The sequence below is a fragment of the Rhinoderma darwinii genome, chromosome 4 (genome assembly GCF_050947455.1).
Source record: "Rhinoderma darwinii isolate aRhiDar2 chromosome 4, aRhiDar2.hap1, whole genome shotgun sequence".
In the NCBI taxonomy this organism is placed as follows: Eukaryota; Metazoa; Chordata; class Amphibia; order Anura; family Rhinodermatidae; genus Rhinoderma; species Rhinoderma darwinii.
In genome coordinates, this window is record NC_134690.1 from 342183556 (window position 1) to 342196682 (window position 13127).

The 13127-nt window shown below is 42.0% G+C and overlaps 1 protein-coding gene across 1 annotated transcript in view; it reads left to right on the top strand.

The window, feature by feature from the left end:
* Window positions 1-501: 501 nt before the first annotated feature.
* The window catches only part of OPRM1 (opioid receptor mu 1), an 89803-nt gene continuing 77177 nt past the window's right edge, over window positions 502-13127 (top strand). The window contains exon 1 of the mRNA XM_075862884.1: window positions 502-1039. Within this exon, the coding sequence (XP_075718999.1) occupies window positions 756-1039 (284 nt within the window). The 5' untranslated portion in view covers window positions 502-755. The remainder of the gene's footprint in view (window positions 1040-13127) is intronic.

Consider the following 13127-nt stretch of genomic DNA (forward strand, 5'->3'; position numbering starts at 1 on the left):
ACAGGTGACCACCTTATCTTTGCATTACATGGGCTTTAGAGAATATATACTGTGCCAATCTGATTCAATTACCATCTTTCCAAGTAGTAACTTAGTGATACAATCACTGTTTCCTCTTGCAAGGATAGTGTTAACAATTCAAAATCCTACTTACTGGGACAAAACTTGTATACAATATCGTGCTGTCCTAATTAATATGTCCATTTAACCCTTTCCATAGCACACTAATTCTAGCATCTGATGTTCAGATGATCAAAGAATGGAGCTTGTGAGTATGTATAGGGTCACTGTCAATATGATACTGTAAGAAATGTAGGTGAAGGCAGTTGGTTCTTGCCCTCTATCCACAGCTGCTAGTGATTTTTTTTGTCATTGAGTATAATAAAACTGGCACTGCTGCCCTGGTCTTGTGTATGTAGCCCTGCTCTGCCAGCCAAAGCTGCTCAGAAATATGAGTTAGGAGGTGTGGTGTGGATGGAGATGCAGCAGGTAGCAGCCACCACTTGACATGTCACACATGGACACTACTGCTGCAGAGACCACTCATTTCTACATGCAACCTGCAGTGGTTTATTTTGCCATCTCTGTCATTGCCTAGTTACTAGCTGGCTGAAAGGTTTCTCTCTGTGACTGTAAAGAGGAGGGGGAGAAGCAGAAGAGGAGGAGGAAGATGTGAGAGAGACTGAAAGGACTGTAGATCCAGCACTCACATCCTAGCTTGTCTTACCTCTCAAGTATCTCTTGCTGCTGTCAACATGGACATTATTATGAACGGCTCCTTGTTACTCCCTGACAGCTTCCTCAACACCAACACTGATGTAGGTGTCAATGGCACACTATCAGCCATGAGATGTCCAGTTGGGTCCTTGGGTAACACAACCAGGCTAGATGGCAACCAGTCCTATATGTGCAACGGGCGAGAGCTTCCTCCTGAGGACACCAACTCCATCATCATAGCCATCATCATCACAGCTCTATACTCCATGATCTGCGTGGTGGGGCTCTTTGGAAACGTTCTGGTCATGTATGTCATTGTCAGGTAAGAAGACTAACGTTCCCTTCCTTAAGACTATGATCAGTTAGACCCCCTCCCCTTCTCTAATCCACCTTAATAATATCTGAGTTATGGTTCCACCTTAAATATTAAGGAAACTTTTAGCTTCATATAGACCATAATTGTTTCTACTCAGCTGTCGGACGCTAGGGAGATTCAGAATGCTATGACTTAACTTCAAGCATGTGTAAAAAAAAAATCAGATGAATGCAGGGCAGTAACAGGGGCAATGATGAACAATTGAAGTGATGTAGGTAAGGCCACCTGAGCATATGTATATATATATATATATATATATATATATATATATATATATATATATATATATGGTGGAGTGCAGGGTTTGATATATTAGGTACAGCAGGTGCCGGGGAAAGACAGGAAGAAGATGGAATGTATAAGGTGAAGGACTGTGCATAAAAAAAGCTAAAAAGGAGAGAGGACAATAAAGCACTCGATTCATATTGTCAATCATTCCTCAAGGAAGGAGTGATGACCTCATATTGTTGTGGGATGCTTTAATATTGTTACTCTGTGGTGACACCTTGTATATGTGTTACAAAATGACAAAGACAATGCAATTGAGTATTTCAGTATACAAAGCACACATGGACAGGAGCAGAGATACTAACAACCCCCAACAAATCTGTGTCCTCCTAATGTCACTGACTTGCAAAGTTTTATGTATTCTGGATTCATTTACTCAAAGCTCAGGTTCTACTGTCCGCTTCTCTCTGAACCTTCAATATGTGTGATCCAGAGCTGATATTGCTGGAGGTGGCTCAGTGAATACTTTGCTGGCTGAAGTGTAGGACACCACTGAATTAATCTCCTGCTGATCACATTATTACAGAGTCAGTGACATTAGGAGGACAATGATTTTTAAGCATCTATTTCAATTGGCATAAGGGTGAAATGGGCAGGAGGCAGGTTACTGTATCTCATAATGGGCAGAAGGCAGGTTACTGTATCTCATAATGGGCAGGAGGCAGGGCACTGTATGCCATAATGGGCAGGAGGCAGGGTTCTGTATCACATAATGGGCAGGAGGCAGGGTACTGTATCACATAATGGGCAGGAGGCAGGGTACTGTATCACATAATGGGCAGGAGGCAGGGTTCTGTATCACATAATGGGCAGGAGGCAGGGTTCTGTATCACATAATGGGCAGGAGGCAGGGTACTGTATCTCATGGGCAGGAGGCAGAGTTCTGTATCACATAATGGGCAGGAGGCTGGGTACTGTATCTCATAATGGGCAGGAGGCAGGGTACTGTATCTCATAATGGGCAGGAGGCAGGGTACTGTATCTCATAATGGGCGGGAGGCAGGGTACTGTATCTCATAATGGGCAGGAGGCAGGGTACTGTATCTCATAATGGGCAGGAGGCAGGGTTCTGTATCTCATAATGGGCAGGAGGCAGGGTTCTGTATCTCATAATGGGCAGGAGGCAGGGTACTGTTTCTCATAATGGGCAGGAGGCAGGGTACTGTTTCTCATAATGGGCGGGAGGCAGGGTACTGTATCTTATAATGGGCAGGAGGCAGAGAACTGTATCTCATAATGGGCGGGAGGCAGGGTATTGTATGTTATAATGGGCAGGAGGCAGGGCACTGTATCTCAAAATGGGCATGAGGCAGAGTACTGTATCTCATAATGGGCAGGAGGCAGGGTACTGTATCTCATAATGGGAAGGAGGCAGGGTACTGTTTCTCATAGGAGAAACAGAAGAAAAGTCCAGCGACGCTGGACTTTTCTTCTGTTTCTCCTACGTTGTTTGCCGTGTTCCGTCACGGAGATCCGGGCGAGTTCTGAGGACGGAACGCTGAGCTGGTGAGCTGGAGGATCCCTCCTTCCCCTATTTTCCTATGTGCTTACTGTTTCTCATGATGGGCCGGAGGCAGGGTACGGTATCTCATAATGGGCGGAAGGCAGGGTACTGTATCTTATAATGGGCAGGAGGCAGAGAACTGTATCTCATAATGGGCGTGAGGCAGGGTACTGTATCACATATAGGGCGGGAGGCAGGGTACTGTATCTCATAATGGGCAGGAGGCAGAGAACTGTATCTCATAATGGGTGGGAGGCAGAGAACTGCATCTCATAATGGGCAGGAGGCAGAGAACTGTATCTCATAATGGGTGGGAGGCAGGGTACCGTATCTTATAATGTGCAGGAGGCAGACTACTGTATCTCATAATGGCAGAAGGCAGGGTACTGTATGTTATAATGGGCAGGAGGCAGGGTACTGTATCTCATAATGGGCAGGAGGCAGGGTACTGTATCTCATAATGGGCAGGAGGCAGGGTGCTGTATCTCATAATGGGCAGGAGGCAGGGCACTGTATGCCATAATGGGCAAGATGCATATGCCGCCCTCTTCCCAACCTTGACACTGTGTAAATACAATGTTATTCCTTCCAACACTCATGACTGATTGAGAAATGACACAACATAGTGCTGAAACAACAACCATTTTTTTTTTACAATTGTTTATTAGTAATAATAATAATAATAATAATAATAATAATAATAATGTTAATAATAATAATAATAATAATAATAATAATAATAATAATAATAATAATAATAATAATACATCCAAGATATATATGACAAATGAACAATAATTTTTAAACATACACATTTATAATTAGGGATTCCTTTCATGTTTCTATTGGATTTTTTTTATTATTCATTTCCAGTGTCCTGTAATATACCGTGTCATAGTAATTTATATCTGTTTCGCTAAACATACATGTTTTTCCATGTGAAGCAGAAAGAATGGGACATAGATAACTTCAAAACCACAAAAAAGGCCATACTTACTAAGTGGGTGGGTGAAAACCCGTTCCCAGCAGGACGCAGACAGGTCAAGAAATGCTGCAGAAGGAGGGTGCATTAAATAGTGATAGCCACTCCCACTAGCAGTGAGGGGAGTGGCGAACTAAGTGCTCACAAGTGTGCAATAAATGTGTCAGTGTAGTGCTAGGGTGTGAATGGGAACGGGTTTTCACCCACCCACTTAGTAAGTATGGCCTTTTTTGTGGTTTTGATGTTTTTCCATGTGTAGTTGTGTATAGTAAACAATGCATTTACTTTTTGCTAAGCATTAGCAGGGTTTAACCATTTTGCTACGAGAAGCTTCGGGACAATTTTTACACTTTTCACATACACAATAAAAAACTGAATTCTAAATTTAAAAAAATTGCCACCCAGCACTTTACACTCACATGCACCTTAATGCAATTTTGTATTAAACTGTATTGTTTTATAATAAAAACAAAATGCATGTTTGTGGCTTAAGGTTTGACCTAAGCAGAGCCTTAGATGCACAATACCTCCTAAAAATCAAAGTTCAAGATGTGCAGAGTTCATAATTGTCACTTATGCCTAAGTCAACACTCACATATCTTTATAAAATCAGAAGAACTGGAAAAACTAAAAATCCAGATGCAATCCAAATGCCAGTCTACATCCAAGTCACGGAGGTGACAAATGACCTGAGTAAGCACAACGGGTGATTAAATGTGCAACTGCTCTTCTTTTCACCACTTTAGTAGAAACAAAGACCCCCTTTAAGTGACAATCAGAGATCACATACATACCTCCCAACTTTTGAATCCCAATTCACAGGACATTTAAGTCCCGCCACTCACGGGAACAATCACAAAACCTCCTAGAATTGCCCCTTTTTTTAGCTTATTTCCATAAACCACAACCCTTTTAGGGCCTTTGGGCGGGACAACCTTGCTAAATTCCTCATGCAAAATCTGCTCCAGGCGTTTTTTGCACCGTGGTTTGACAAAAACGTGTCAAAACACTCGTCGAGGCGTTTTTTTCCTTCTCCCACTGATTGAAATAGGGTTTTGGAGGCGGAAACCGCCTCAAGATGGGTCATGTTGCTTCTTTTTACTGTGAAATCAATGGTAGGCCTTTTCGGGCGTTTTTTGACGAGTTTTGCGGAGCGGTTTCTGCGTCAAAAAACTCGTCAAAAAACTCTGTGTGAACAGAGCCTCATAGGTAAAAGGGGAAGAATGAAAACATGAAAATAAGTTCCTGCATCAAACTCTGGGGGTCAGTGTAAGGCTGTACAAGGGGAGAGGTAACAGACTGTGATCTTTCTTACTGCTCTTACTTGAAGCTTCCCCTCCATATCACTGTTTGACACAGATAGAGAATCAGAAAGTAAAACTTTTCATCTCGCCACCGAACTTCAAGCGAGTGCTTCCCCCAAATATTGCACCTGGTAGCAAATAAAGTCTAAGATTCTGGACTTGAAATTATACCGCAAGCAAAGTTCCAGCCGTCCTATTTAAGTTACAGCAATTTTTTAAAACCATGACAATAGAGTATTACATACTGTATGTTCTTTGCTGTGAAACGGTTGATAAGATAAAATCTTATCTAGTATATATCGCTATATGTACAAATGTGAAGAAAAAGTATATGTAACACATAGAAACACAATGTCTCTCCTTCCACTACCCCTACCCCACATTTCCTCTCTAACTTATTGGGGTGTTCAAAATAAACACAATTGCTCACTTAATACTCCACGCTCCACCATTGATGACCAGGGCCAATTCTCCTTTGAAATGGAGGTGGTGGAAGTGATGATGGCCACCAGAACTTCTGCACCATAGTATGTGACACTGTTGGATCTCCAACAGGCACATCTGTTGGCAAAACCTTTTGCTAGGGAATGAACCCAACTTATTTGGGCACTGCTTAGCAAGCTCAACAGGAAGGACTCCCTAATGTATAATTACAATGGGAAAATAGTTTTAAAGGGCTTGAATGGGTCTGTGATATGCTGTAGTAGGGATGGGAAGCGGGACATGGTGCGACTTCCTAACATTCATCCCATCCCAAATTTGCCTTTGATTGTGGGATAAATAAGTGAAGAAGTAGTAAAATAACATGTCCTATATATCTTGAAATTGGTTTAGAGAAGCAGATTTGAGATGGAGAGTAAAGATTATAACAACTTTACACTAGAAATTATTATGTTTTGCCAAAATCAGCTACGGCCTGATAGCTAAGGCACATATAGTGTACAGTTTATAAGTGAACACTGCCATCTATAGGGCACTGTAGGACTAGATGTGATTGGAAGGAGAACAGTAGATAATAATGAGAGTATATATATATATATATATATATATATATATATATATATATATATATATATAGTGTATAGAGGCTCATTTATCAATGTCTCTCTGAAACAGATAAATGACACAATTGTACTGTAAAATATTGTGTATAAAATGTTTGCTATGATCATTAATTCATCTGCACCATTTTTTAATCTATTACTGATAGCCCCCCTTTATACCTGTTTTGTAAAGGGAAGAGGCTGTAACTAAGTAAAAACAATATTGCAGCTTATTTTTCATCCAATTCCCCCAATTATATTCACCTGTAAAATAGAGTTCTTCTATGACAGTCTAGACCCTATTTTGCAGGCTTTGCTACAGTTTGAGCTGCAAGATATGTGTGAAATTTCATAGAATATCTTAAAACTTTGTAGCCAATGCCCCCATTTTTTGAGCAGTATCAAGAATAACAGATATGTTGACATGTACCACTTTTTAAATAAGTGAAGTAGAATACATCTGCTTTCTAGCATATGACATGACATATAACTTTTATTTCTAAACAAACCAAAAACAAAAAAACCCTCCCACTCTTATTATGGCACAGCTGTAAACCTCAGTAGTTTGCTTGTTCAAGGAATTTCCAGATTGTTGTTTTTGCTCCACAACTATATATTTCGATTTATACTCACTATTAGGGCACGTTCAGACGTGGCGGAATTTTTCCGCTGCAAATGTTGGTGCAGATTTGGGGCAATTACACAACGAATCTGCAGCAACATTTGCATATTTGACAGGTAGTTCAGACGTTGCAGGTATCTCAGCGGACTTGCCACAGATTTCAGTTTTTGCATTGCAAAGGCTGAAATCTGCAGTGAAATTCCGCTTCTTCTCCGCAATGGAATGAGCATGCTGCGGAGGGAAAATTCTGCACCGCAGCCTAAATTCCACACAATTATTTTCTGTAACGTCTGAACTAACTTTCCTAAAAATGTATAGAAACAAATGTAAAAAAACGGCTGCTGCAGAATTCCACTGCGGACTGTGTAAAGTTGTTGATTGTGCTGATCATTTTTATTAAATATTTTTTTATAAAAGTTGGAGCTCCAAATACTTTGTTCTCTTCATGAAGCAAAATAATTGCTGAATCATACTGCACATGGATTTATTGTGGATTTATTAATATATTTAATGGTTTAATGGGAGCTGTATAACCCCATTTTCATTCATCTCCCCCTAGTGGCCACTGCAGAAATATAGAATTTTACAATTTGTGTGAAGGGAGCAAGGGATTTAGAGATCTCTACCAGTAGAACAGAGTTCCGGAGTTCCAACCCTTATAAAGAAAAGTTACAAGATTTTCAACTTAGAATGATTTTTCCAGGGCCATTATGAGGTAAAACCATATTTGAATTAATATATCGCAAGCAGTGCCGATCTGCAGCACATGCGATTGGCTAAAAGTTTCAGCCAATTGTCAATCACATTTTTCTAGTGAAATGCCTGTGATTGACCACAGCCAAACAGCGCTGGGAGTTGAGGTTTCACAATAGCTGGAGACCAAAATGTTGCAGACCCCTGATCTAGTTCACCTATAAATACACAGGACACATGCACATTACTATATTATGAGCTCTTATTCTACAGATTTATAATACGGAACCCATAGCCCGCTATGGGCCACACTGTACCTCTGTGTGCCTCTGATTTTATATAGAGACACACACAGAAGTTTCCATTCGAATCAATAAGGAAAAAGAATTGTTACAGGTTCCAACATATGCAGTATTATGCAGGCATTCTAATAGCATTGCTTCTAGAGAAGTGTGTATGGTGCCTCATGGATACATAATATGGCAACACACAGAGTACCTACAAGTCTGTAATATGGACCTATAGTGACTTTGTGTGCCACTGTACAGGGTCTGTAGATAGATAGATAGAGAGAGAGAGAGAGAGAGAGATAGGGAGATAGATGATAGATAGATAGATAGATAGATAGATAGATAGATAGATAGATAGATAGATAGATAGATAGATAGATAGATAGATAGATAGATAGATAGATAGACAGACAGATATAATATTAGCAGATATTGAATAATATCTTGACAAGCATTGATGGTGCCCTAGTGACCTACCTGCCAGCTAAGGATGCTTGCCAATGTAGATTAGTGATGACATCATGGAGGAAGGAAGTAACTGCATGCAGGAGAATTAAACAGCTCCTTACACAGAAATCAGTGGCGCATACAACTTTTACTTATACGTTTACCTGTCTTCCGTCAGTGGAAGAGAGGATCGATACATTAAATGGAAAGAAACGGTTCCGTTAGAATTACCATTGATTTCAATGGTAATTGTTTTGTTTCAGTTGCTTTCCGTTTGTCTCCGTTTACTAGGTTCCCGTTTTTTTTCACGGAAACAAGTTCTGCAGACTGCACTTTTGCTTCCATCAAAAAGAACGGAAACAAACAGAAAGTAACTGAAACAAAAGAATTGCCTATGAAATCAATGATAATTGTAACGGAACCGTTTCTTTCCATTTAATGCATCGATCCTCTCTTCCTCTGGCGGAAGAGAGGTAAACGTATACTAATGCTAGTGTGAACTTAGCCTATTATGAAACTCAGTGTTTTTTGCTAAGGTAATGGATTATTTAGAAGACAACTATAACCAATATATTGCCGACACTGAGACATTTTTCAAAAAATTATGCACAAACTGTTTTAAGTAAAAGTTAGTGGATGCATTGGGCACACTGTTAGACACTTTGTAAATGAATCTTCACTGAGAGTTTGCATGATGCAAAAAAATTTAGTCATTTTGATTCAAAACTATTATTGTTATAAAGCATTTTTATTAACAGAATGAATTGATTTGCAATATTCTCATAGGTGATGAACTCATAAACATTTTACAAGAATTTTCTTATCCATCTAGGCATTCTTTATATGGAAAATGTATTTCAAGGGCACTACCTCCACTGTAATTCAACCACTCATGCAGACAGATTGACACATGTACTATAGGTAGTTATTATGACCTCTCACTTGTTTAATTACCTTAAGACTTAGGCTTATCCAACCTTTAGGAGAAAAGTGGATGTAAGGAATGGGTTCAGAAAACACAGTGGCATTGGACTAGGGGCAAAAACTGGTGGTGCAGAAGGCTAGCTGCTGGGCAGCGAATTGCAACTTAGTCCTATTCGAAGAAAAATAATAGTAAGCACAAAAGTAGATGTAAAACACAATCATAGCCTTATACTTGATATACACAATGGGACATCAACCAAAGTTTTGAATAATTACTCTGTAATGGCAGATAGTTGGGGTCAAACTAATATGGTTTGTGGCTTAAGGGGGTTTTACACTGAGCAATTATCGCGCAGACGAGTGTTCATAGAACGCTCTTTGCCGATAATTGCCCTGTGTAAACAGGGGAATGATCAGCAGATGAATGAGCAAACACTCGATCATCTGCTGGTCGTATCGTTTTAAAAAAGTTAAATATTATCGTTGTCGGCAGCACATCTCCCTGTGTAAACAGGGAGACTCACTGCCGACATGATAATAATGTATGGGGACGAGCGATCAGAGGACTGTTCCACTTTCACTCTGTACCAGTTTTCATAAATCTCCCCTAATATGTGGTAGAAGAGACCATAACTATCTAGTTTACTATCAAAAGAAATGACAACAGGGCCACGTTTGTAAATTGACAAGCCCGAGTGAGATATGTACCAATATATGCCCCAAAAAAATGAGTAGTAAAGAGAACTTTTGAATCTGAATGTTATTTGAAAAACTATTATGGAAATTTTTTTTTTTATATATATAGTTTATTTCTTTATTTTTTTAATTTCTTTTTCGCCTAATGCAAAATCAATGTTCACAAGTAATGTAGTAAATAAATACTGATATTATTAACAACATAAATACACCACTGTGTGTTTTGTTAAGAAAATCCATATGAATAGTATACATTACATTTAGCACTATATTTTGCTCTGATTCACCAGAAGTACTGTACTTGCTTTCTTATTGGAGTGCGTTCTATTACAGTGTTTCTCAAAATTTCTAAATCAACTACACCCTACTCAAATTTTTTTTACATCACAGTACCCCTAAGATTGTGATCCCACCAGGGGCGTAACTAGGAAAGACTGGGCCCCATAGCACGCAGACAAAAACTCTTGACTGGGGCCCCCCAGGTGCCTCATAGATAGTGCCCCCTGTAGAATGTGCCATACAGCCCCCCTGTAGACAGTGCTATACAGCCCCGCCTATAAACAGTGTCACACCCCACTTGTAGATAGTGACCACCACCTCCCCCTTGTAGATAGTGCCATACAGCCCCCCTGTAGATATCGCCATAAAGCCCCCCCTGGTATATAGCGATATACAGCTCCCCTTGTATATAGTGCCACGCAGTCCACTTTGTCTATATTGCCACAAGGCAATGGCGCATGCGAGAAAGTTGTATCAGCCAGGGGATGTCAATCAAACATGGAAAGGTGGGTGTGGAGGCCGGACTATGTGACTCTTCAGGATAGCGGCACCGCCCCATGACCCTTTAATGAGTAATTAGCATATAGTGTGCGTCAGTTTAAAAGTGGATTTTAAAGATTTTGCTGCATCTGGGAAAAAACATACAGGGGAAATATTGTCAGGTCTTGTATTACCGCATGGTGGCGGTTCAAGGGGTTAAAACTACCAGACAGGTTCCCATTAAATATACAATGAATTGAAAACAATTCCATCTGCCCTTCAATTTTGATATTATAGATATAGAGATTATATATAGAGATTATAGATAAATCAGTCTCATTGATACAAGTGTGTAAGATCAATCATCTAGCCATGCAGTCGCTTTTACAAACATTTGTGAAAGAATAAGTAGTTCTAAAAAGCTCACTGAATTCCAACATGGTACTGTAATAGGATGCCCCTGTTGCGACAAGTCAGTTTGGGAAATGTCTTACCTCCTAGATATTCCATGATCAACTAAGACTGGTATTATTGCAAAATTGAAGTGTTTAGGAACCACAGTGTAACGTCCGTGGTCGCTGACCACGAACTCCTCCCATCCTGTTGACGCCCGTCTCTCCAAAGATGTCTGCACATGCGGCCGTCCTGTTTCGCAGCCACCACTAGGATACGCTCGCGAGCTCAGTCCAGCCTTAAGTAGCCAGAGTGCACACATGTGTGTGATTGAGCTGATTGCTCCCAGATCACCCTGGACTATAAGAAGGGCTCTGCCCCACCCTGCATTGCCTGACCTTTGTTGTCGTTACCATAGGCTGCCTTTGCAAATGGTCTCCTAAGTATTTTCCAGTTCCCAGTGTTTCCCGTTCCTGTAACCTGTATCCCGTGCTATCCTGGTCCAAGTGCCGTATTGAGTTGGAGTCGTGCTGTGCTGAGAACCACACCTGTCCTGCTACACCACGCCTGGTGCCTGCCTGCTGCCTAGTACCAGCTGAGTCTGTCTTGCTACTGTCTGAGCTACCACAGGTACACCTATACGAACTATAGACTCTGACCTGTGTCCTGTTGGCCAGCTGACATACCGTTAAGGTGGTACGGCCCAGTGGGTCCACGTACCCAACTTAACAGTAAGCTCAGGCCATAGACACCACTGGTCAATCCAAGACCATGATGACGTCACAAGAGATGCAGGCGGATATGCTAGACCTCCAGTCTCGACGGGACCAACTCCTCCAGGCACTGAACATTATTGCATATCGGCTGGATGTGTAAATTGTGGTTCCTCCTACTACACCGCCTGGCAGTACAGGTTCTCCGACTACACCTCCTGGCATGGCTGATCCACGATTTTCTTTGCCGCTACCTCAAGGCTATGATGGAGATGCGAAAACCTGCCGTGGATTTTTGAACCAGTGCCAGATCCACTTTTGCCTGTATGCAAGGGCATTTTCGACTGATGGCGCAAGGGTCACTTTCATCGTCTCTCTCCTCACTGGCAGGACCCTTGCATGGGCGAACCCTATCTGTGAAAGACAGGGACCAGAGACCCGTGACTTCCAGAGGTTCCTACGGACATTTCACACGGTGTTTGAGGAGCCTAGACGAGTCTCGTCTGCAGCCGCCTCCTTGCTGAACCTACGCCAGGGAGACACTTCCGTGGGCGAGTACGCCATCCACTTCCGCACCCTGGCGGGAGAATTGTTGTGGAACAATGAGCCCCTGGTGGCTACATTCTCGCAGGGACTGTCTCCTGAAATGAAGGACGAGCTTGCTGCCCGAGATCTGCCTTCTACCCTGGATGACCTCATCCTTCTGGCCGCCCGGATTGATATAAGGATCCAAGAACAGTTCCAAGAGGCTCGCCGGGAGGACTCCCTAGCCCGGTTCCTACTTTGCAGCAACCCCTTCTGTCCTCATCAGCTGTTCCTCCAAAGGAGTCTACCCTGGAGAGACATCGCAGACGCACCTCGGGACTCTGTCTGTATTGCAGCCTCGGAGGCCATCTTGTGCGTCTGTGCCCCCAAAATCCCCAGAGCCTAGGGTTGGTTGGAGAGTCAAACCTGGGTGAAGAGGGTCTTTTTTCTAAATTGTCTATTCCCGTGACCATAATGTCCGGCGAGAGAACGCACCGGGTCGCTGCTTATCTGGACTCTGGATCCGCAGCTAACTACATTCGGAGAGACCTGGTGGATCTTATCCAGTTCCCACAACCCCTCTGGAGAGGCCTTTGATGGTTGAATCTGTGAATGGACTACCTCTGCCAGACCCGGTTGTAGCTGTGACCAAGACGCTGAAGCTCCAAGTGGGAGCCCTCCATTCCGACCAACTGGAATTCTGGAGAGGTTCTCCAGTGGGGTCCCGAGTGTCTCAAACGCTGCCTGGTACAGGTTCACCTGGCTCAGCCTCTCCTGCCTCAGTCCTTGGCAGTATTGCCTTGTCATTATTCTGCGTTCTCGGATGTCTTCAGCAAGAACGAGGCGGAGCA